This window comes from Chelon labrosus (assembly GCF_963514085.1).
Source record: "Chelon labrosus genome assembly, chromosome: 20".
NCBI classification, from domain to species: domain Eukaryota; kingdom Metazoa; phylum Chordata; class Actinopteri; order Mugiliformes; family Mugilidae; genus Chelon; species Chelon labrosus.
Genome location: NC_140353.1, coordinates 16,125,486 through 16,152,316, shown reverse-complemented (window position 1 = coordinate 16,152,316; position 26,831 = coordinate 16,125,486). Strand labels below are relative to the sequence as shown.

Here is a 26,831-nt window from a genome sequence, read left to right as displayed (position 1 = left end):
AGATACAGCTACCATACCCAGTCCCTGTAGTTACTGTGTCTCCACCAGAAGAACATGATTATGACATCGTGTCGGATTCAGAGTCTCCAGATCCTGTTACTGTGGACATGCCAAGTCCAGACTCTCAAGACCCAACTACTGTGTCTTTACCATATTCAGAATTTGAAGATCCAGATTCCTCAGACTCAAAAGAACCATCAAACATACCTATAGTGTCTTCATGTGTCAATAATCAAGGCCCTTCTTCAGTCTGCGATGCATCTACACATGATCTTGACAGTGTTACGCCAGGCAATGTAGAGACTGACATCAGCTGTCCATTTATTGTGGTGTCAGAGTACTTTGATATGGACTCTCCTACAAGTCCAGCTGGCAGCGACACAAATCCAGATCCCATAATCACCTTTCCTGATTATCCCTCAGACCTTCCCCCAGAGCAAATCACGTCAGTCTCAACATTTGCTTCCAGTTCAGTGGAAACTCAACCAAACAGTGAACCAGAGTCACAAGATTCAGAGTGGCCGCCCCTTCCAGAACCGCTGGATACCACCCCTATATATCATGCTGATCTGGTCCACTTTGACCTAGTCATGCTGACTTCCCTGGATCAAGACGACCTTGACTCAGTCTTCATGGACCCTGAACCAGAGCCGATTGACCTGAGTGTTGACTCCTCTTTTAATTCAGAAGACATAGAGGCGCCTATATACCAATCAGATTGTCCAAGTTCACCTCTTCCCACAGTTGACCCTGCCATGATGTGCCCGTTGGATTCTTCACAATCAACAGAGTTTGTCTGGTTGGATCCAGCAATGGAGTATCGCTTAGCTCACATGCCTCAGGATGAATCCTTGGAAGTACATGAAGTACCTCTACCACAGGTCACTGTCACAATTTCCCCTCCTAGTTCAGTATCTCCTGATACATCACTGGAAATAGACTTTGGACCCACAAGTCCAGTCCCTGAACCTCTTGTACATGATACAGATCCAAAACCACCAGATCTCCAAGACATACCTTCAGTGGACCTGGAGTCTGATGACATTATGGAAGAGACACTGGAGTGTATGACTGTATCACAGGAGACAGTGGGACTTCTGGAAGGGGTCACGCCAAGTAGTCCAGAGAGACCCTTGAGTGAGCAGGCCTTTCTGTGGTACAGGTGGCAGAAGAGGGGCCAGAGGCAAGACTCAATGCGAAGGAGTGCTAGTGTGGAACTATGGAGCGGTAGATACGAGTACAACAGTGCAGAAATCACATATGTGTCTCTCACTCTGTGAGCCCATACCTCATTCTCAGCAGACAAAATGTAGCTCAAACTCTATTTATAGCTCCTGGATTGTAGCTGCCAATGCACTGTAGAGCAACATGTGGATCTAAATGTCATGTGATCATTGGCATTCAAGCAAGGACTTCCGTCATTACAAACCTGCAGTAGTATTCCATGGAAAAAGACTGCAGTGATAGCAGAATAAAACTAATTTCATGCCTTGCCACATACTGCAAGAATGTAACAACCCTCAAGTGGTGACAGTTGTCCTGAACAATAACACGTCAAAAACATAATGAACACAGTTTGAACTTCTCTGAAGCAGCTGTCACCACTGATGTGAATTATCTTCCAGGACAATGTTCCTTATTTGGATACATTAGTAATGAATGTTGTTGTTTTGTCATTTCATCAAAAAAATTGATTTTAAGAGACTCTTTTAAGAGATCTGGTGTAGACTATAGACAACACAGCCCAGTGTGAACAAGGTCTCGACAATCCTTGCAGTGATGATGGAAACTTGCCCTCCTTTATCTTATTTTGAGCTCTCTGTGTATTGTCACTCTAAAGTGGAGTGAGGAAAATCTTGGCAGTTATCATATAACTATAAAGACATACTGTTTACTATGTGAGCTGTTGGACGGACTCTGCAGGTGGAAACGAGACACAAAGCTGTTGAATGATGTTTGCACAATCTAAGATGGAGCTGAAATACTCTACTGTTATGTTTAATATTCCTTTTTTATTTCCTTAACTTAAAATGGTGGAGAAAAAAATCAAACTGTAAACTGTAAAACTGTAAACATGGCAAACATGTGCAAAGGTTTGGACACCCATTTTATTTTAAAGCTTCAGTAAGCTTGTAAGCCAAGAACTGTTGAGCTGAATGGAAAAAATACAGGTTTGCACAGGGTTGCCCAAGCTTTTGCATACAGCTGTACTGTACAACTGAACTCGATCATTCACACTCATTCTCGAATATTATGACAAATCAGTACAGTTATAGTATGTAGCCTTGTTGTAGACACCTGAGCCTCATGTTACATACATGCACATACAATATGATATCACACATACAGCACATGCACACACATAGTTGCTGGATAGTAATTATAGAGACATGTATTTAATAAAACCCTATAAACCATCCGATAATCTGAGTACAGATATAACAGGCTTAGTCAAGAGATGATGTTGTATTTTTTGTTGTAAAATATCATCTTAATGCTCAGGAATCAAAGACTGAGAATGTTATACCAATGGGACATAAGTGTAAGGGCATGTTAAATGGTGTTCCTTCCTGAAAACAGCTGTAATTATGTGACACAGGATGATGAAAATCATGTTGCAATGGTGAATGAGAGATGGCCTCAATACTTTGTGCATTTCATATACAGTGCCTCACTGTCGGTATTTGATTTTGTTCACACTTTCATTTCAATATTCAGTGCAATGAAAGGAGCCTACGTACCACGCAAGACGCTGAATTCTGTTACCAGCAATGTGCAGCTAAAAAGCCAGGCAAATGACAAGATGTATCCGTGCTATCTGTCCAATTAATGGGCTCTATATGGAATCGCCCACTGAAGTCTGTGCTCTAATAAAGTGCACTGGAACAAAAAGAATCGTTCAGCAGAACATCAGTGAGCTGCCAGGAACTGATTTTCCCGTCTGTTGTTTTGAATTGAAAATGTGCAGGGCACTTTATGAAAGTTTGCTAAATTGGCTGAATCTGAAAGGTTTTCAAAGGGGCGGGAAGTTAATTAGGTTCTATTGTTGTATTAATTTTGCCCATTTCACCGACATAAAACGCACCACTCTTTTCCTTTCCTCTCTGGGCCTCTTCCGTGTTTAACTTTTCTTTGCGGAAAAAGGTTACCTGAAAGTCGCACGCAGTTTAACCTGCAGCGACATGGTGATTGTTCGTAACATACAGTATAATCCAAAAATAAACTGCTTCAGGATTCAGTCACGCAATGAAACACAATGGCATATGATGGCAGTCTTTTTTACTACTATGAAACAGAGGGAAGGATGGTTATGAGTCGTAGTGCTTCGCTAAATATAGAGTAAACACCCTGGTTGACCTTTGTTTGCGATGACACAGCACTTACTGATATATATTTAAAACGCAAATAAGCCAGTGCCCGCAGCCAAGCAAGTGATCTGCCCTTCGTTAATTCACATAATTGCTTAGATTGCTTCCAGCTTTAATGTTTAACATTTTTGTACACCTTAAAAGGGTTAAGGGTAGCATGAATAGATGGGGACAAACGCCAATATCATTATCGTTCAATTCATCAAGCACTTTAAAACACAACAATAGATTAATAGCCTCACTTTCTTTAAGGGGGTATGCTTTAGTATTTAAAATAGACATTGACAAACTGTTGAGGTCTAAATTAAAGATAAAATAATTACATCAGGAAATGACTGAGTCGATGTTAAGAGTTCGGTCTTAGTTTAAAAAAAAAAAAAGTCTGACATGATGTTAATAATACGCTCACTGTCTGGAATATAAAAACCATGACAATTGAAACAACAATGTAGATTCACCATGTAAACTCGTACTCACAGTCTGACTCAAGAAAATGAGAATGCATTTAGTCATTCATTCGTACCACACTGCTAATGCCCACTGACCCACGGTCAGTTCGTGCACAATTGCAGGCACAGGTCAACTGCACAAATCACATCGATGCTAAATCATAGAACCACAATGACTCTGGTCAAAAGTCAAAAAGGTTTCTTTAATCAGCGATTAACAGAGAGTCTAATTACAGGTTCTCTCTGGAGAGAAGCTCCTCTGGCTACCTCCCCTACACACGCAGCTTTTACACAGATAATCTTGATGTGTGGTTTCCATGGTAATGTGACTGCTATCAGTCCCTAATTACTTGTTGCTCGTAACATCTTCAGTGCAATGACCTTGTGAAGGCAGAAGAACAGGTGAGAAAACATTATGAATCCAACCATTGAGATGTTACATAAAGGATTATGCATAGGTTATACATTTAGCTGTGTCATTGTTATACAACTCTATCTATGTGTAACTAGTCTAAAGTTGAAGGTTAGGTGTGCATAGAACACAATCACTGATACAATCAGTAGTATTTTTCTGTCACACATGATGACATTGAAAGTGATTGTTGCAATGACTGAGGTAGTATTTCTTTTCTTCACATGGTCACAAGATGAGCAGTTTAAGGTCAGAGGGGTGTCAGATGTCAGATGATGCACAGTCACCACTTCACACACAAACGTGAAAGAAAGAAGCAGCAGATCAGTGTAGGAAAATAAATCTCTTTAACAAGATCAAGATCACGGCTTTTTATACAGTCAGTGTATGGATTTGTCAGACTTTCCACTAGTGATTACAATTTTTTATTTTTTTATTTATATTTTTTGGCAATGGTGAGTTTTTGAGTGATTTTGACAAATTCATACATAGGTCCCAGTGTGCAAGACGATCCTCACAGCCTGCAGTCTCTCACTGGATCCAGTCTGAGTATGTCTTTTGCATATGTTAATAGCTTGTACTGTGTGTTTGGGCAAAAGTGCCCACTCTTCTGAATGTTCCCCCCGCTCCCTTGTTTTCAGGGATCCAGTTCTGCCTCCCCTCCACCTGCAGCATTGATTGGACTCCCCAGCAAACCCCAGGTAAACCTCCTACCTGGTGCATCCTCTGTCCTCCTTTTCAAGGGTATTATTTTAACTTAAACATTCTGTCCTGTGGAGAGTGGCTGTTCAGAACAAGGAAATAAAATAGAAAGTGAAGCGTTTTCCTCTGAGAATCCACTTTGAATAATGCTATGTGTGATCACTCACATTTTCAGCCATAGAAAACAAACGAGGACTAGCACGGCGTAAGTGAGCAGGATGTTTGTGGCGTAGGTGACTCATTTCACTTGAACAGGTGTTACTCATTCATGAAGCACTTGTCCCTGTAGTAGCTTGACTACCGCTACTCCAAACCACCCCGTTTTTCAGATTGAGAGACGCAACAGTCCTGACAGACTTAATTGTTAAGAGTGCTTTCCTGACATATTTACCATAGCAACACTCTCTGAAACCTACTTTCCAACATCGCTCCACAGTGACACACGCACACCTCTGAACGTTTCTATTGTTGGCTTCCGTGGGGATCAGTCTCGCTGACAGGAAGCCAATTTGTTTTCATGAAGGCTGAGGTTAAGCACACAGTGACACACATCTAACTGATGACATGCAGATGCCACTAGGAGCTGAAACAGGGGTAGGGTGTCTCCATTACCGACTGCAGCAGCCATTATTCAGATACAGAGTTGACAGTATGACTTTCACAAACAGTAGAACAACATCAGAGGCGTTATAGGCAAGGGAAAGAATAACCTTGATCACCATATCAAGAGAAACTGGCCGTGATATGACTATATCTGCTGTCATGGAGGTGTTTTATTTGCTTTTGTTCTCAGTGATCCATCACAATGTTTAGAACACTTACAAACCATGCAGGAATGGTTAAGTATACGTATGAGTAATCACTCCCTCAGTCTGCTTTCTGTTATCTGGTGCTGGCTGTTTTTTATTTATTTATTAATTTCTTTATTGTTTCTGTCTGCAATGCTCGCGACTGTGTGCCAATGATGGAGTCCAGCATCCATCTTCCTCTCCCGTTCTCCCTCCAGATCATTTACATATCCTTAAAAGCCTGCCGCAAAACAAACTGCTGCGTTTCCTTTGCAGCGATAAATCCAATCGGGGAGAAAGACTCTTAACGACGTGTCACTCAGCTACCCTCTCTCCCTCCCTCCGCCCCAAACCCCACGCCCATGTTAGCATACAAGCCAGTCCCGATAGATAGAGAAGTCCTAACAGAGATGGAGTGCTTGAATCGCTGCCTTTGTGTCTCAAGTTAATCAGCCTGGCGGCCACGGTGGTTGTTGTTTGTGTGTGCGTGCGTGTGCATTTGAGAGAGAGATTAAATGGTATTCACTCCGAATATATTTAGCTGCCTCTGAAGATACCTCTATCGATGGTACGCCTCTTTTAAACTGTACTCACTGCACTGTCTGGGCTCCATCTGCATACAACTAGTACTGATATACACAGATCATTAGGGAACGGCACTCTCTCTGATTTGCTCATCTTGTGTTATCATCACTCCCCAATCGCTGCTGTTCTGAGCCTGGCATTTAATATTTCACATTTGACTGATGTGTTCATTTATTGCGCATTACTGTGTTTCTTTTATCAGCATCTCTTGCCTAAAATCAGACCATCATTACCAGCTGCCACACCATGATGGTACGCTTGTGAGGACTCTGTATGTCTGTCTGAGGACAGATTTTGTCAATAATGTTCCTACTGTGCAAGAAGTTGTGAGAAAACTTTAAAGGTGTTTAGCTGAGATTGAAGGTTGAAGTTCATGGATTGCCTTCATCTCTCTCTTTTTTTTTTTTTTCCAAATCATTTTCTTGGCTTTCACATTTATCCCCTCAAGTACACTGTGAGCCGTGTAAAAACTGATTCAAGTTCATTGTATGTGTGTGTGCATACGTGGCTAAATAAAGACGATTTGGATTCAGATTCTAGATGGGTGTGGTCCGAGATCTCGCCGGCTGCTCATGGTCAGAACATCAACATGTTGAGGGACGCTTATAATTCTGTTTTACATCCTGAGCAAATATTGCAAATCTCTTTGATTCTTATAAAAAGCATGTGACTGAGAAAAACGAAGTGAATGAATAAAAACATGAAAAAGTGGGCTTTTAATAAATTTCAATTTTTTTTTTTTTAATAAAATCAGTTTTAGATGTAGCTGGAAGGGATACTTTTTCAAGTTTGACTCTTATCAACATCTCAGCTGCTCAAAAAGTTCCCTTCTGTTCAGAACTCAGTTCACACTGACAGTATATTCAGATTAGTTAGTTAGTTAGTTCTTGTGGAATTAACCATCTAGCAGGGCTTTGAAGCTGAATTTGCTGTTAAAAAAAAAAAGCTTAATTAATTTCTACTCTTTTGTTTCTGCTTTCTTTCTTCTAATCCAGGATTTTTTTTCTAGTTTTGATGCTACAGGGCGTATTACTGATCCCACAGGGTATAATTATTCACTACTACAGCATTTCAAATAGCACTGGCTTGCTTGGTAACTTCCTGTTTTCCCAAACTACGGTTTGGGCCGAGGCCACAGTGACAAAAGGTGCCTTATTAATGATTATGTGATTAAGTATTTTGCCATTATATTGCTTGTTTAGTGGCTGTTTCTTAATGAATAGTTCCTCCTGATTCATTCCAAACTTAATTTTCCCCCTTATTCATGTGCGCTCTCCTTGCAGTGGCCACCAACCACATATATAAACTAAAATTAAGTTAATTTCAACAGGGCCCCTCTTTAAGAAGGGTTAGAAGACTAGGTCACAACGCAAGAACTGTTTTGGCTGATACAGTAAGGCGGTGGTAAAAATTTGTAATCAAATGAATTCAATTACAGGCAACCACTGTGAGCCTGGGGCTCTTGGAGTTTTCGACCATTTGCCCACTTTCCACCATCCAGCTTCATTGGACTATCTCACTACTTTGCTAATTGTCCATAGTTTCCTGTTAAACATAACTCTGAAAATTAAAAATGCTTTTGTCATAATTGTTCTAACTGATAGATTGATGGTCATTTGGCTTTCAGTGCGAGGTTTACACACTCCACTTCATTTTCATATTTCTGTCTAATCACAGTTAGTGAGTGAGTGAGGGAGTGAATGAGTACTGGCTTCAGTGTTCGCTTCATCTAAATGCTGAGTAACACTGCCGCTGCCAAGATGGGAGCAAGAATTATGACTCCCCCTTGCACGACTGGCTGGCTAATAATGGCTCTATTTTGGTCCTCCTGCTGAATCATGCCCCCTGAATGGGTCATCTCCTTCCTGCCTTGATCTCTCTGCACTCTCTGATTTATCCTTGTGCTCTATCACACACACACACTCACAAAAACCCCTCTCTCTCATCCTGTCTTTCTGTCTGATACAGATTCACCCTCCCTCCTGTTTCTATCTACCTCTGCATCTTCTCTCCCTCTCCCTCACCGCCTTTCTCATGCTTCATGCATTTCCTCATCAACGAAGAGTTCATTTTGTGAATGGACAGCGACGTGAGTCATTTAGTCCCCGGAGCAGAACGCTCTTCATAGACCAGACGTCTGCAGCTATTTATAAACTCAAAATGTGGGTGAGAAAGAGGGCAAAATGTGTTGTAGGTTTGAGGTGAAGCCCGAGGAAGAAAAAGACCACAATGTGTTTGTTCTGTAATTGTGTTGTTCAGGATACAGCGTAATTAGGGTGAAATGCCATTAATTCTCTGCCACAACTTTTTTTATGGAGGGGGGGCGGTGGTGCAGCTCATTAGACCTCAAAATAGATCAGGTTCTGGTCCCATGAGGGCTTCTTTAATTGCTCTGTGTGATGTAAGCATTTGTAAGGCAGAAACAGAAACACTGAATTTGGCACTGTCTGCCTCTTTGTCAAGGAAAACGATAACCCATAACTTAACCTGCAGCGTGACTTCCTCGCTCTTCTTTCTTCCTCCTGCTCTCTGCTCCGAGGTACCTGGCACATTCCGCGGTTTGATCAAAACACTTGAAACGCAGCTCGTGCTTCAGATGTTTCAGCCCGCAACTGCACCCGGTGAGCTCTACTCACAAATCCTCGCTTGAAAATCTAAAGACACATTGAAGCCCTGCAAGGCGTTCGCAACTCGTTCCTCAGTCCATCCCTCCGTGGATTAAATCCATATTCCCATTTGCACTTGAAAAGAAAGTAATCTCCCTTCTTTCTGTCATGAAATGGACAGGAATAAGAAGATGAGAGTTGTCAGCGTTCCTTGAGCAGGATCCTCGACTCATGAGTGCTGTTGATTACCTCTCTGGTTCCTCCACCATCACCCATGTCTGATGAAATGTCACGAAGGTTTTGATGACTTCTCTCGCTCTGTCAGCTTTACTTGAAAACACGAGACATACACCGATCAGGCATAACATTAAAACCACTTACAGGAGAGGTCAATAACATTGACCATCTTGTGAAAATCCAATGTTCTTCTGGGAAACCTTTGGACCTGGCATTCATGTGGATGATACTTAGACATGTACCACCCACCTAGATCAGACCAGGCACCCCCACCCTGTAGCAATGATGGCAGCAGCCATCCCCAGCAGGATGCAGCCTGACACAGACACACACAAAAAAACGGTTTAGGAACAACTCAAAAAACATGAAGAACAGCACAAAGTGTTGACCTGGCCTCCAAATTCACTAGATCCCAAACTGATCAAGTATCTGTGGGATGCACTGGACCAAACCTGATCCACAGAGGCCCCTCCCCTCAACCCATAGGACCCAAAGACTCCCACTAACAACATTCTGTTGCCAGACACCACAGGTCACCCAGAAGGCCCATGTCCATTCTCTGATGAGTCACAACTGTTTTGGAAGCACAAGGGAGACCTACACAATATTAGGAAGGTGGTCATAATGTTGTGGCTGATCGATACATATTCATATCCTCTAAATGTTACCCAACCATCCTTTCCCTTATCTGAGGACTGTGAGTGAACAAGAAACAAGAGGAAAAGTATCTGCACTCATGGAGACGAGAAACAACTCTCAAACAGATATTACTCCCCTGGCCAGCAGGAGCTTCGATCAATAAGCTGATGAACCTCAAGCCGGCCTCGAAAAGTTTGGCTTACGCGGCGCATATTTCCCAGCACGCAACATTTTATCAAGCTGTGAGACAAATGGTATCGGTGCCTAATGTCCCGTCTTAATCTCCGTGATGTATTGGCTCACCACATGTGCTAAAGAGGTCATTAAGTAATAAAGTCAGTTAATTAAGCAATAATATTAATAGTTAAGACATTGGGAGAAAATTTGCCTTTATCACTTTAATTATCACCATCTGACAAATAGATATAAATATAGGTTGAGATGTTGTCATGTATAGAGGAGTCTCTACATACCCCCACATACCCCTGAGACCCAGAGGATTTATCATCTGAATGATTGTTACATAAGGGATGGTGTAGACTAATTGTTACTAACTGAACTGTCGAAAACCATTAGGAGGAAAATGGTAATCGTCAATCAGCTGGTTAAGACAGAAGTCTGAAAGGCCGAGTCTTGTGTTATTGTCTTGCTTGTGTAGCTTTGTGGCACAGATCTTCTAAATGAAAGGTTCCTTCCGCCATGACCCATGAACCCGGGCACTCTAGTATACTGAATTTCAGAGTTGATCTTTTCGTCGACACAAACTAGATCTCGAAGCATATATTCATCCACGGCTGGAAACAGAATCTGATTATCCGCTAATTTGCCCCTCTTTCATTGGTGTATAAACTACAGTGCCCAGATGTTTCTGGAAACCTTTTTTCAAAAGGGATAGCTCCTCTGATTGAGCTGGTGTTGCAGGTTTAAATTCAGACTGCAACCTTCCTCCTCCCCACTCTCTCTTACCCCATTATTTCCTGTCTGGCATAAAATCGCTCCCCCCCCCCCCCCAAAATAACTCAAGAAGCTCAATCAAGTCTACCTGATTTGATTTAATACTCAGTGACTGAGAATCTTCAGAGACATTAACATTTGGATTTATTTCAAAAATATCAAAATGGATGGACAGACTGACAGAGTAAGAAACCTTGTAAGAGATGTATTGACACATTGTTGGCTCCAGCTCTTCCATGTGATTTATTGACCATACCAAGTTTACTGTACTGGAGGGAGAAAGTTGGGGAAACAGTATAACACAGAATAAAACATTTTAGGGAATTTAACAAAGATCCGCTTTCCTTTTTTAAAGGATATAGTCTTGTTTTTTGGTAAATGAGTAGTTAACTCAGATCGTACCTTGAACTTATCATTCAACTTTACTGACCTTTAATGACAGAGAAACGAGACTGAATTGGACCGTGTTCAAATGATAATGGAAATACTGAAGAGTTAGTTCCTGACTAGGCCACCCCATAAGTGTTGCTACTCCAATTGACTTCACATCATGTACACATAAACAGACTTAACCCAAACCTTGCAAATTGTGTTAATCACAAGCCGCATGTCTGTCTTTCACAAGCACCCAAGACCTTTAACTTTAATGCTTGCAGCATTAATGCTGTTTCTACAGTCCAATTTAAATGCATTTAAATTTGCACCAAAAGTCATAAAAACGAGGGAAATGAGACCATCCAAGGCAGAGGCAATTCTAGAGTCTATTGGGACTGTAGGCTAAATTACACTACAGAAAAAGGTATTGTACACATTAGCTTATTTTACCAATCTAGAGTCCTGTAACACATCAGGAAAAACAGGAAAAATGGCAGACACAGAGCCATTGACTGGTTGTCAAGTGTTAATACATTGCATGCACGTTCTTTCAGCCTCCTAGCTAAGCTAACAAGTCAACTCGGCTGTGTCTCATCTACCGCCGCCGGCACACCAGCCTTGGTCATGGACAACAGAGCTGGACACACTGCTCTGCCAGCTAAGTTAACTGATGTTAACCATAAAATACACAAGAAATGAAAGAAACCAAAAGAAACAAATGTTCTTCACCCATATTTAAGGCTAGATTCGCAGCTTTCAGTCATCTCTTTAGTGTTATTATTAATCCTCATTCTCTGCTTCATCCACTTTACTGGGCGCTGTTGTCCTACGATACTACTCGAAGGAGTCTTGTACACGATAGGATTGAGTCTCCAGAGTTGTGTCAAGTGAAGACCACTCAGAGTGGTCTCTTAGCACATTGCTACTGCTGTAGTTTAATCAGTTTGTCAGTGCTTGGGGCCCCCTACTGGCCTGGAGCCCCAAGCAGTTGTCTACCTTGCCTATTATCCAAGCAACACTTGAATTCAAAAACTGTCATTTCATATGGTATCTAGAAAATCATAGTGGCAGCATGATTGTCATACATATTTTACAAAGCACTTTTTAAATGATTCCTGTGTCTTTCCACCTTGTCCAGCCATCACCTACACACCCAACTACAAGAAGACCCCTCCTCCGGTCCCGCCCCGCACCACCTCCAAACCGCTCATCTCCATCACGGCACAGAGCAGCACTGAGTCCACCCAGGACGCCTACCACGAAGGGAGGCACCCTCGTGGTGGGATGTGGGCCCCCGACGGCCTCAGCTTGGGGCTGAGCCCAGGCAGGGCCCTCTACAACTCCACCGACAGCCTGGACAGCACCAAGGCTGTCACCATAGCCATGGAGGCGGCCGGGGTCATGTCTGGGAAGCGACACCCATCCACGGACTCTCACAGCTCGGTGCTCACCTGCGACAAGGCCATCCTGGTGTCGAAGGCCGAGGAGTACTTGAAAACGCCTCGATCTTCAATAGGGATACAGGTCAGTCTTCACATGAGTGTGGACAGTGAAACAGGCTCCCATATGTTTGAATGAGAGCTAAAATTCTCCAGCCTATGTTTTGTTATATAATAATACAGAATAGTATCACACACAACTGAGGAACAGTGCTCTCCTTTCTGCAGCTAAAAATAGAGAGAGTGAGTCATCTTACTGCAATCCATTAAATTAAGATTCAACTCATGCTCGAGCAGGTTTTGGTGAATGGTAGTTCACTCCACGGTTCATTCACTCCTCCTCTACTGACTGTACCTTTCTCTCTGACTCTTGCTCTCTCCTCTTTCTCTTCTCTTTTTTTCCCGTTTCCACCTCTGACTCGAGATGTGTGATCCTACCTTAGATTTGTCTCCCTCGGTCTCTCATACTGGCTGAGGTTGTCGTGTTGTTGATCTCCTGTCTCATTCAAAAGGGTCGCTCATAGTGTTTTATCAAAGCAGAATATCAAAGCGAAGTCATTCTCTCATTAATCTATAAATATACTTGCTCACTCTGTCTGCTGACAGTCCAGTTTGCTCAAACCAGTGCAAAGTTTAACTAAAAAACCTTTGGAATATTTGGAGAAAAACATAATTAACATTTCATTAATCCCATTATTTGGGGCGTTTGAATGTCACTGGGTGCCGTTCAAGTTTCCTGCTAAATAAATCAAGCAAAGGGCAATTACAAGTTGTTTTTTTTCTTCTTGCAAATGATATTAGGACAGTCCACTGGCTGGAGATTGGCTTAACACCCGAATTAAATTAAAGCCATCGACTGTCAGAGTCAGCCAGTGAATTAATGTTTTCTTCAAAGTCAATTGATCCTGCCACAAATGTTGCGAAGCAGCACATGCAGAAATTAGAGAATGTCCAGCGGAGACATTTCACTGTGATGTCCAAATAGCCTTCAACACGCTTTTGTCCATTAAAATTAAGTTACTTACATTTCACTTAGACAAAGGAAATGTAAGTAAGCTGTTCTCCAGCTCTGCAAAACTGCACCCCACTTGGCCCTAAAAAAATAATAATAATTTCACAGTTTTGGAGTAAGGCAGTTTAACGTTGTCCTAAATATGGAAGTAAAGCAAGCTGGAGTTATGACTTCTACATTTCTGCTGGAACACGTCCACATGCTCGAAGTTAAACAAAGAGGACCTGAGAATCTGCTTGAGTGGGCAAGTAGTTCAAAATGACAAAAAAACAAACGCTTGGAAAAACTCAAGCAAATAAGACATAAAGCAGCTACTGGCAGCACTGAAGAGTAGTGTGACCATAACTATTATTAACTGTGTTTTTGTTTTTTTTTAAATCTCCCTTTCCAAAATCTTCACAGGATATTGTTTAAATAAAGCAATAATAAAAATCCAATGTGCCGTGAAAACTGAAAGTTAAACAAAATTAAGGGTGTTTAAATGACCCTGTTGTTTCATTTTAAGAGTAGACTCTGCAAAAATCAAGGCTTACGTTAGTAAAATATATTTACATCTGAACTAAGAGCAGTTATCAGTGAAGCGTGTAAATGCCAGCCTCGTATCAAAAAATACACAGTAGTTGGTTTTAGGAGAAAAGTCAGCCGAATGTAAATGCAGCCGGCCTGCGTTTATATCTCGGCTCGTGTACAGGTGGTGATTCACTCAATCATACTCTAAACATTACCTCGTTGTGCATTCATTCATGCCCTTACTCTCTCCCCAGAGTGTTTATTCCCTGCCTGAATTACCCAATTATCCACTTCAGCCCTAAGACATCATCCTTCACACTCTCACTCTCTTCATACGACCTCTGGTTCTGCTCTCAGAGTTTCTGTCGGGGTCAGATTCAGTCACCTAGGCGTGATCAGACCACCGAACCACACTTACGGTGCTAATTTTAAAAAAGCAGAACTGCAACATCAAAACCGCACTGTTGCGCTTCACTAAACCTCACAGCTGGCGAAACGCGGTCGGGGCAGCATCTTTCCAAATCAGCGCACATGCATCACTGATTTCCTGCAATCATCACCAGCAGAGGTGCTTACAGATGGATTGCGGTGGGGAAGGTGCAGAGCGGGTCGCCGTTGTTTCAAGCTGTTTGACTGGATGAGAGGAAGTGAAGGTGTAGAAACGGAACAAGTGAATGTGTGTGGGTGTGTGTGTGTGTGTGTGTGTATGTTTGTGTTTGCGCCTGTGTGACGAAGAGGAACAGAGAATCATATTGGTTTTGAAATTGGCTTCAGCCATGTGTGGAAAGTCTAAAAACACTTTAGATTACCAATGCAGGTGCTGTAAAGATGCAAGAAAATAAATAAATCAGAGAGGGACAAAAATGCATAAAAGGCAGCTTTTGCCGAAAAATGTTTCTTTAAACACTTTCCCAGGGATTCCCTTTAGATGCATGACCTCTCTGAAACATTTTTTTAAACTATTTTCACACTGAGAGCAACAAAAGTTCCAAAACACCCGAGCATGGTCGACTACACTGATGAAGTGTCGCTGAAGTGCTCCCTGACGCTGTTCTGTCGTCATTCCATTTAAAAATGAACGAGTGAAACATACACATGAGTGATTGACGCTTCACAGCGTCAGTGGAGCTTTGAAAGGCCACCTCAACTTTGATTTGTAGTGCGTCACACTCTCCTTATTCAAGATCTTGTGGCTTTGTATTGCCAGCGTCTGGTTAAAATGACTTATAGCCTGTTGCTTTCGGCTGCAGTGTAGGGCAGTATTAGACTACCTGAATATCACAGACTCTGAGAATTGGTGCAGGGTGTAGCTAAGGTCGTGGCTGCAGGATTTACATTCTAGAATCATAGACTGTATAAAAGATGGACATAGCCTCTGGGTAAGAGAAGTGAAGCTAGTGCCATAAATCTGTGTTGAAGTCAGAGTCACTTCATTTATTATCTCAATGAACATTTTTCTGATGCGTTTATAGTCTAAACCTAGTTCTCAGTTACTAAATTTTGTAAATTATTGTCACATTTAGAGTTACATGGACAATAATCGAGGTATCCCTTTGGACATGGCTACCCTGTGACTGACATGTTTCAGGTGTTCAGTGAGTGCTACGTCCATCTATTATCTACAGTCTGTGATCAGCATCCATTATTTTAATCTTACACCAGAATTCAGCAAAAGAAAGGGGACATAAACCTTGATGTAAACTAACATGGCAATGCTTCATTCAACAGAGCCCCAAAATTTCTCAAAAGATTCCCAAAAAAATCATATTTATTGTCGAAGTGGCTGTATGTTAGTTCATATTTCAGTTAAACACAACGGCTCCATTGAACTACAATAGAAAAAGGCAGAATTAAAAAAGTATTTAAGTCCAAATATGATATTTTAGAGATCAGATTTTGTCTGGGTCAACGTAAGAGACACCTTACCTCGCAAAGTTTGGATTCTCTGATATTCTAGCTCCATCCTCACACACATAGTTATGTAGTGACCCAACACTCTTGCAGTGACGGTAAATGTTTAGAGTTTAGATTCTGGTACTTCTCAGCAGGTGTTGGTTTGTTGCTCTTGTTGTGCTGGTTTTTGTGCTCCTTTAAGGCCATAGTGATGTTTTTGTTAAAGCTACCATTCCAGTGGATGTGATGACAGTCATGTGTTGCAGCAGACAACGCCATGGACTCTGTGAATGTTGATTTATTGCTGAGGGCTTCAGGTGACCTCTTCGTGATATCACATGGCAAATGAATTTGCTTCACCTACCACCAGAAGTATAATTAACCTGCATTAGCCTTCCTTTTTATTGATTTACCAATTGTGTTGACGTCTCTATTTTAGAGGAGGTCAACACATTTAACATTGTTGATCTTTGAACCTCGTGGACTTGACCAAAGACTTCCCTTAGTCCCTCCCACAGGGACCACTTTCCAGCCAGTCTTTGTGGCACTTTAAAACTGAGACCTGCTCGCGTTGAGAAGGGCTGATTGATTTATTCACAGCAAACACTTTTAATTGGAGCCGCAATGAGGCTGCATGAAACGACGAGTCAAAGTTTTTAACCTTAAACACAGCGACTCGCTGGGAAAAGTCACCAGGTGGTGTTTGTGTGTGATTTGGATGAAAAGGCACAGTGGCTCTCTTCAGCTTTTCGCTGATGCTCACAGTTTCAACACCTGTGCTGACGCTGTGACTGTGATTACTGATGCGGTGTGTGTACTTACAGTATATGTGTGCCAGCATACATACACCAAAAACATTTCAGGGTAGCCTATTGGCGTATAAATCGCAGAGGCTCCGGCAAGTTTTGTCATCCATCACGGACATGGAGCTCATTCTCTTTTCATGAGGTAGACTTTGCTCTGGACAAAGTAATGGAGGTCACCTCGGCAAGCTGCTCAACAGTCATTTCCTCTCCGCTAACAGCTTCACCCAGACAGCTTGACAGAAGACAGAATGGCTCTCCAAAAATGTCACTCCGAAACTTTCATACTGACCACCTCACAACAAAAGTAGGGTTGACATTTCCACGCAACACGCCTTATTTTGAACCAATGCCTCTGGCGCACTCTCCTAGTCGTAACACTGTGATGAGTCATGAATGTCAGACGTTTTAAAGAACTCACATGGACATTTTGGACGCTCTTACAATCATTCACGGGACAAATGTATACAGATTTGTTTTGTAATCATGCTCTTTGAACTTTGTACTTCAGGTAGCTAAATGCTAACATCAGCCGCATGAGGCTAATGTGAGATAGATTAAAGGATTATCTTATTTTATTAAGTTCGAAAGTGTTCGAAAGTTTTCAGTTTCTACTAAAGTAGTGTCCAAAACAACCCATAGTACCTGAAAGGGTCTATTCAGATGCCCAGAGGAAATGAACAGCACATTGATTCCTAGCACGGAGCGTATGTCTCTCTCAGTATCTGGTCATTTTATACTATCAATTTCTTTTATTTGTAGTCTATTGCTGGTACTGTCGCAACAACAAAAAAAAAGGCTCCTAAAGAAGAAAGAGTAAAATGACAAAAAAGACAAAGAAAGGATTCAGTCAGCAGTGAAAGGACTGTAAGGCAGCAGGAAATTGTGAATGCCGGACAAAGAGAGAGGTGAAAGGTAGAAATTGAATTAAAAAAAAAAAAGGGTGAGCAAAAGGAGGAACAAGAAGAAAAGCGACAGTGGTGATCGCTGGCGAGGTTTCTTTTAAGGCCCTTAAAGCATGTGGCTCAAGGGAGTGGTAGCGAGAAAGTCTTTGAGACCGGGCTCCTGGATCAGGATTGTAGCCACGCAGGAGCAGGCAGGATCATCATCAGTCACTTTCATCCCATCCCATAATATTTACTAATGCTTCCCTGTCAGTCACTGTGTTTGGTCCTGAAGACGGCAATACCTGCCAAAGATCAGTCTGTAGTACCTAGCTTTAAGTGCAGAGCCTCTGTCTGGTGGATCTGTTATTTATTTTAACAGAGGACCTGAAGTAGTTGATTAATTAATAACATTTGGATGCAGTGCAGAAGCTCCAACGTTATCGCGCTGTGATGTTGACAAGGCAAACTTGTCGGCAAGTAATTATCTGTTTACACACTGGGCAGACGTTGAGCAGCATTAACATCCATTTGAAGGTGTGTCCGATATTTACTCTCCTTTTAGATCTTCTTTGGTTTACACCAGTGACAAGGACCAGGCTCTGTATCTGTTTAGTTGATAAATGCTCTACTATGTTTACCAGCTAGTTGCTAACATTGTCTAATCTGAGAATTATTGTCACACACACAGAAACAGTCACACACACGTTTCTGTGTGTGTGATACACCAGGTAGATCAAATTATGAAAGCTTTGCACACTGCTGGCAATATCTTAACCAGTTTTTTGTTAAGATTGTGGAGATTCAATTCAGTTTTATTTATATAGCATTGATAATAGACAAATTATCTCAAGATGCTTTACAGAACCCAGCCTGAAACCAGCCTGAACCCCCCAGAGCAAGCACTAAGATATAGTTGATGCATGTTACATTGATGTACCTGTGCATTTAGGTAGGAATGGATAACATAACCATGCTATGAAGACTGGGCAGGTTGATGAGGCTGGAACACAGATGACTAACATGCAGCTCTGCAGATGAGAAACACAGCTTTTTAGAGACATATAGCTATGCACCCTTCAACTAGTGCGGGAATATGAAAGGGTATCAAGAAAATTTGCAGATTGCAGACCCCAGTCTTGTAAGTTTCAAGTTGGCACCACCCACAGATGTTCCTAATGACAACCTAAACTCCCCTCCAATCGTTTAGAACTGATGGGGCTGCTCGTATGATTGGCAAAACATCTTCAAGCAAACCCGACTAGTCCAGATGCCTACCACAGAATTATACATTTATATACCATTTCAGCTGGTTTTCCTTGAAATTTGACAAACGTCAATGAGTCAAAACACATCTCCAAACTATGGAGGCCCTGTTTGACCAAGAAGCAGTGATGGAGTGCTGTAGCAGATGACCTGGACTCGACAATAGGCGACCATAACCCAATTGAGATTATTTGTGTTTGCTTCAATATATGCATGAACTGCTTCAATACTGTTGAAGAGCCGGAGCTGTTTGTTGCTTACTGCATAATAACTTGGTATTCATCTAGTCTAAAAGGCAACCAGACTTCCCACGCCCACAAAATCTTTGCGGTGGAAAGGTGATCTGGAAGTGATTATGCTCTGGCCAAGATTTGCAAATTGTTTGAATGGGCTTTATGCGGTGATAGACAGAGGAATAACAGCGACATCTCATACAGGTCATCTGAGTAACTGGAGTTGAATTAGTTTTCAACAAAATGGCTTTGATTACGTGTATTTATTTCCTGTAACGGTTAAAACGTGCCCCATAATGAAAGCTGAAAGGCGTGTTAAAAGACTTATATTGCAATAAGAATTGAGTGTGGCTATTATTTATCTACAAGGTGGACTGAGAAAGTGTTTTTTAAGCTGTTGTCTAGTACTGTATATGATCCTTAGGTGATTCTTTATTCATTTCCAACACAGAATATTGTGAATATCAATATTATTATTACACTTAACTCACTCAACTAAACTTCTTTTGAACATGATATAGTGTTCAATAAAAGCTCCAGCACACCCTGCTTCAATCTTCAGATTAATTTCTGTACAAAGCTAAAGTCCTCTGGTTGCCTTTGCAGCCTCCATAAATCATACAGTGTTTACTTTCTGACATGCTCTGTACAGTTAAGTTGCTCTGTCTGGTCCCAGCCCAATAAACCCGGAAGCACTGGGGGATGGCAGCTCTCATAATGAGACGCACTGTTGGTTTGTGTCATTTCTTCACAATAGGTGGAAGCGGCCACGGACTCTGAATCCGAAAGCAAAGGCTCAAGGGAGTATCATTCTGTTGGGATCCAGGTAGAGGATGACAAGAAAGGGTGAGCTAATGGCTCTGGAGTTTTAACCTCATTACAAAAATTCAATTCTTTGATGTTTGATCTCATTATTATGAACAATAGCCCCATTGTCTTAGCCATTATTTGTCATTTCGGCATGTGTACGTTCATGTGTGCCTTTTATCTCTTTGCAGGCAGGGAAGGTTCAAACGCTCCAACAGTGTGACTGCAGCTGTGCAGGCTGACATGGAGTTGGAGGGTTTTCCCACCATGGAGGACAAGGGGCTGCAGTTTGGTGGCGGCTTCCAGCGTCACTCAGAGCCCAGCACGCCCACCCAGTACGGGGCAGTGCGGACCGTGCGCACCCAGGGCCTCTTCAGCTACAGAGAGGATTACCGTACTCCAGCCGAACCGCCCAGCCCCAGGGAGACCACCAGCGAAACCACCTGGCAGCTAGAACCCCCTCCTCCACGAGAGAGCGCGGCCTCGTCAGGCGAGTCGGGGAGGGTGTCCCCCTCCCTGCGGAGGGATGGGAGCTGGTTCATGCAGCTGCTCCACAACGAGACCAAGAGGATGGAGGGCTGGTGCAAGGAGATGGAGGCAGAAGCTGAAGAGAACGACCTGACAGAGGAAAGTGAGTGTTCTTCGGTGAAAGCTTCGAGGACGATCTGATGCTGCTTTGTGCAGGCAGAGCTGAAAGCAGTTGTTCAAATTCTCTTTTTGATGCAGAAGTTTAGGATAAAACAAAACAGACAAGACAAAAAAACAAAAAACATGTTACACAAGACACCATGAATACAAAGTATATGACCTAGAACCAGGGCACTCCACAAGTTTCAGTCTTCCACCTTCAGCGTGTCCTCCATGCGTTTCTTTATTTCCTGCCAGTAAAGAGTGGAAGACATGGAAATGATCTGTTTTATGTACTCCACATTTTCTCCAACATCTTTCCATATTATCTCCATGATAGGGAGCAAGTTGTTTTCCACTGCTGCTCGATTTCCCCCTGTCGTTCGTCTCCTCACATCACAAAATGTGTGTGTGTGTTTTTTTTTAATGTACTGTACTGAATGTTCGTATGGCAGTGACTTGATTCGCTTCGTGTGTTTCAGTCCTAGGTAAAATCCGGAGTGCAGTGGGAAGCGCTCAGCTGCTCATGTCTCAGAAATTCCAGCAATTCTACTGGCTGTGTCAGCAAAACCTGGTAAGACACGATCATATGTATGAGACGCTGAGTCTTTATTCACGTCTATGTACGTTTTGTACGATTATCCTGGACTGGTAGAGCATAAAACAAAAAAATGTGAAAAGAGAGAAGTTTAAAAGACAAAGTTTGGCCTTGTCATTCATTATTCAAACCAGTATATTATCCATTTAGTTCATCTTCCAGTGTAAACATTGTTATTTTCTTGGCAACTTTTGACAGTCTTGTTCAAGTTACATGAAGGACACATTGCAGTTGAAGCTGTAAAGTGTTTTCCAAAAGGCATAAATCATATTCCGTCTGTACTTAAAGTGAGAAAAGAAAAATGAGTATGGAGCAGCTGCAGCGTGAACGAAATATAACTTTTAAATGACTGTGCTTTACGTGTCCTCGCAACGTCTGCCCTCCAACCTTCATTCACGTTTCATGCCTTGGCCGGTGCTAATGAGCTGAACCACAGCTCCTTGAATATGCCATAGATTGACAACCACTGGCTGTCCCTCTCGTTCCCAAGTGACCTGAACATTTTGAAATGAAACACCTGAGTGAGGGTGTATTCAGTGGTGTGGCTTTGTCCTGAGAAGAGACAGAAACAAGAAGAAGACCGTTACGTCCAGACAGCAGCCGCTCCACTGCTCATCCAGAGCGGGAACACACATGGGGTCAGGGATTCTTGCCTCATATTTTTCTTGCACTGTTCACAACTGGTTTTATTGATCTGAGCCAAGTGCCCAATATTTCAAATGAAGCTGCTGTGGGCTTATGAGAGATAGTGTTTGCTGTTTTTGCAATGTGCAGCAAAATTGCTCATTCAGGGCGAATGGGAACTGCACAGGGATTAGATACAGTGAACCAGCCTCACAGACCTAGTCAAGTACTTTTTCCCTCTGAAGGAGACAGTGTTATGTAAGCGCGCTCAGCAACTTTTTCACTCCAAAAAAAAAACTGCAACCCTGAAAGCATTATAAATACATATGGAACATTACTCACTTCCTACTTTGGCTTTGTTTGTGAAATGCCCTCAAATTAGAAGATTAAACAAAATGTCTAATCTTGTTTAATCAGCCTGCTTTTCTCTAACTCCTGAATAAACACTCAGAAAGCCTGGCTTAAAATGCTCCAAAGACAGACAGACTGCGTGTGCGGAGCACTTCTGTGGGAGGAGCCGCGGGATTTAAAGCTGGCTCTGATGCCGCTGGAGCTCCAAACTCACTGACTCCCACTAAATCCGCCAGCTGTGGATGTATGAAACCTTGAGACTTCTGAGACAGTCTGAAGAACGCCACGGGTTCGGGGGTCAGGGGAAAGCTGATGGAGGCAGTCCTCCGGTAATTAGAGATAACAGCAGGAGTGTGTTCTGTTCCCCTGCATACCTTTCATGACAGCCATGTTTAAAATCTGAGGTCATCTGGATTAATTCCCTTGCCGTGCAAAAGATAATTACGACAATCTTTTAATGCTGAACACATGAACGCATTTCAAGGCACAATGTTGATTCTTTGAGTGAATATAATAAAAAATATTTGAGATGTAAAAAAAAAGAACAGATTAAAACTGTTTAATCTAAGTCTTTAATCTCTAAACAGTAAATGGTCTCGTAAAATAATTTTCAGATTAAGGAAAGAGACGAATAAATTCAGTTTGTCACAGTTTTCTTGTGGAGTAATGACTTTTTTTAATTCTGTTTTTATTTCCAAGAGCATTGTTCTGAAAGCCAGCGCTGATGTAGAAAAGATGTAGAAAAAGGCACAGCTAAACCAGTTCTACTATCCACTATAGCTATAACTACACCCAGGGAGAAGATGGTGACAAAAATATTTAGTTAAATATACGAATGTTCCTTAAACCCTGTACATCTGCAAAATCAAGTCTCAGACGTTTTTCAAAAAGAACGCATTACCCCGAGTGTTGTGTAAAAAAATGTCCATCTTCCATCCTGTTGTTCTCTATTGTCACATCAGTCCAAGTATATTTATGTTAGAACCAGTTCATCTATCTTTTAGCAACATCCTCATCAAAACCGTGTCAGTACCTTCTGTTTCTGGAAGCAGATAGCCTATACAGTACTGTATATATACTGTTTTGACATCCAGTGGTATCTGTGTGTTGAAGATAGTCTTCATCATTTATGTATCTCTTCCCACTAAATCTGTATGTTCTGGCATTCTCAGATAGAAAAGAACAGAATTTATTACCATTTGCACAAGAGGTACATTGCAGTTCTTATGAGCAGTTCCCAGTCTTTTTTTTGTTTTTTTTTATTAAAAACAAAGGTAAATGTTTTAAGTAGCAATAAGGAGAAATAAATACTAAATACTCACACTATTATCTGACCTATACACACTCTGTAAAGCTGTGAATCTCGTGGTGATGGTTTGCAACTTGATAAACACAATTCCAAACAGGGAGTTCTAAATTACCACGTTTTGGTTTAATATCTTTTTAAAGTGAAATGCCACTGTGAGACAGTCTTGCATCTCCTTGATGCATGTTTTATTTAAACAGGACGCCGTGGCAGGACATAATGCCGCACTGCAATAACTCACCGATGACTCTATCATAGAAAATACCAAGCGCTGCTGTCATACTGTCTGTTGGCCCATCAGCAGCCTTCCCCAGCCACATAATCTGAATGCCATGAGGTCTAGAGCGCCAGTATCTCTGGGGTTATCCAGTTGGCACGTCGTGTGTGCTGCTGTCCTTTTAATTTTTAATGTTTTTTTTTATGTTTTGTCGCTTTGCCTTTCGCCCAGCCGCCATTTTAAAGAATTTGTTTTTAATGACTTGCCTGGTTAAATAAAGATTGAATAAGATTCTGGTGCAGCTGGGATGGGCTCCAGCCCTCCACCCACCGCAACCCGACAGTGGACAAGCGGTTACAGAAAATGAATGAATGAGTGAATAAAATTCTGCTAGGTTGCTGTAGAAGAAATCAAAAAACTGTTATGCAATTATGATCTACACTTTGACATGTGATGCTTTTCTACCTTAGTGGTTCAAAGCACTTTACAGTGTTTTTAATTCACCCGTTCAAACTAACACATCAATAGCTGTCGTGCAAGGTGCTAATCTGCCTTCGAAAGCAACTTCAGCTTCAGCGTTTTACTCAAGTACGTATGAATAAACTGTGCAGTGTGCTGCATAAGAAGACTATTGTTGAGTCAGTCCTCTTTGTCATATCAGTATTGTACCAGAGACTTATATCATAAAGTACAAGGACAGCTATCTGAATTAGTGAATTACATTTTTGAGAAATCGAAATCCTTTTTCTGACAAAGGTTAAAGATTATTTGTTTAAGATAATGTGAATCTGCATCACTCTCCGTTAGTGCTCTCTTAACTCTAACTATTTGGTCCTATCAGAGTCTAATAATTAGACTATAAAACAGCTTTTGTGAGCAGTTCTGTTCATAAAGTATACGTATAAGCCCAGTGGCCTTCAGTATTGTTTTTACAGTGCCGTTATAAATTCACATGAACATTCAAGTTAGAAGGGATAGATTTAATGGAAGAAAAGTGCATAATTTATAAGTTAAATAGGATCTGATGACTCATTCAGCACCTGCAAGCCAGTAGCTGAGACAATGAAGTGCTTCTCAATTTGATATCCCTTTCATTTTAGGAACTGAGAGATGATTGGGACTGAACTGACAAAGGCAGTTTATTATTTCAGACCTCACTCGTGGACACATGACAGGATTGGTCTCTATCACAACTTCTTATCCCTCATTTCAACTGAAACTGGTGTCCGTGCCTGTTTTGATGAGTCTGATAAGGACATCTAGTGGATCTGCTACGAAGTGCAATAAGCAGAAGCTAACTGAATTAGTGAATTGCATTTCTGAGAAATAGAAGTGCAATTAAATCATGTGTCCATATACAAGCATACTCTATATTTCTGGTGGTAAATTACTTAGCTTTTATTGTCCACGATGGAATTTGTTTTTCCTAAGCTGTACGTCGATATATCAGTGACAAGCAGAGAGACACAGTTACAGCACAGTGCTAGATCAAGGTTTGAGGTACAACATAACATACCGTGGGGGTACAATACAACATACACAGGGTACAACTGGAATAAAACATAACGTACATGAGGTACAACGTTATGTGCTTCATCTTGTTTAGTGAACTACTGTCCAGACTATGAGCCACTATCTCTCTCACTATACTGTTCACGTTTATGTGATCTTCGCTGTGATTCCTCTCACCCGTTCTCGCTGCAGGACCCCAGCGCCATGCCTCGACCCACCTCTCAGGACCTGGCTGGGTTCTGGGACCTGCTGCAGCTCTCCATTGACGACGTCACCGTGAAGTTTGACCAGCTGCAGCAGATCAAGAACAACAACTGGAGGCCTGTTGACAGCCCGGAGAAGAAGGTGAGAGGTCTCTTACGGCGCGGTCGGGCAGCGCGGGGATGTTACTGCCTTTTCTGCTGCATGTTTCCTGATTTTGTGTCAGAAACCCTGAAGTCCCATTCTGTGGAGGTGTAAGCAAAATAATAGATGAACAAAAAAACATTATCCAAAGCTGCCATAGTTCCCTACCTGGGGTCTGCTCTGAGGTTGTTTGATCATAACTGATCAAAGACAGGATCAGAATGTGTCGTTTGTGGTGAGGAGCTACAGTAGCTAATTGCTCCTGATGAAACTGGAGTACAGATGTACGTCTCTGCTTCAAGGAATAAACCACTGTTTTCTGAATAACTGTATGACCACCCTCTAATTATTCTCTGTTCCTCTTAAAGCCACCAGCTCCCGTACCAAAGAAGACAGTTCGACAGAAGAGTGCAGTGACAAGGGAGAAATCCCTGGACCTCCCAGACAGGCACCGGCAGGAGGCCCGTCGACGGCTAATGGCAGCCAAGCGGGCCGCCTCCTTCCGGCAGAACTCAGCCTCAGAGCGAGCGGACAGCATCGAGATCTATATTCCAGAGGCTCAGACTAGACTTTGAGAAGACAGGGTCGGGGGCCGACGCGTCTCCCCGCTCCCACGCTCAAACTACTTTAAAACTAGCCTTTTTTTCTAGACTGCTATTCTCTCTACACTTCCTCCATCCATCTGTTGTCCGATCGCCATCCTCAGTGCCCATCGCCAACACCACTGGACTGCAGGATGTGCCGAGGCTCTCCTCCCATTGCCAGAATGAGTGTTAGCCAAAACGTATGTCTGACATTGGTTGGTTGGGTTTCTTTCCTTGGTTCGCTGGTGACCGTGATTCTCAGCCCACGAGCTCTCCCTCTCTCATCCGTCCTCCTGGATGGATGGGTACATCTGTAGTTTTTCAGCATTTGCAAAGTGCCATTTAAAAAGTGCAGCTTTGAAAACCTACCAGCAACCAGGCCTTTGAGCTAAAAAAAAAAAAAAACGAGTAAATGAGAGAAAATATATTTATTTCAAGTTGTTCAAAAATGGTTAGTAACCCTTCAGTATTTTTCAGTCATTTAAGATTGTGATTCATTATGTTCCTTGTGTTCTTTCGGGGTGTTAATGTTAATTCTAGGATAAATATCACTAAATTGTTGTAAGTTCAACTCTCTGAGAAGTGCCAATGCTTGAAATACCTCAGCTACGCGCATGTGGCACTGGTCACCCATACAAGGTTATTCAGGCAGCCCTTAATAAGCTCTGGACTGGTCAGTGTTGAAAAATGCAGCTTTCTACCCAA

The 26,831-nt window shown here is 42.0% G+C and overlaps 1 protein-coding gene across 1 annotated transcript in view; it reads left to right on the top strand.

The window, feature by feature from the left end:
• Positions 1 to 26,831, top strand: part of dlgap2a (discs, large homolog-associated protein 2a) — a 49,975-nt gene extending 23,144 nt beyond the window's left edge. The window contains exons 6-12 of the mRNA XM_084568638.1: positions 4,871 to 4,930; positions 12,254 to 12,639; positions 19,913 to 20,001; positions 20,154 to 20,593; positions 21,072 to 21,163; positions 25,390 to 25,542; positions 25,911 to 26,831. Coding sequence (XP_084424764.1) covers positions 4,871 to 4,930; positions 12,254 to 12,639; positions 19,913 to 20,001; positions 20,154 to 20,593; positions 21,072 to 21,163; positions 25,390 to 25,542; positions 25,911 to 26,117 — 1,427 coding nt within the window. The 3' untranslated portion in view covers positions 26,118 to 26,831. The remainder of the gene's footprint in view (positions 1 to 4,870; positions 4,931 to 12,253; positions 12,640 to 19,912; positions 20,002 to 20,153; positions 20,594 to 21,071; positions 21,164 to 25,389; positions 25,543 to 25,910) is intronic.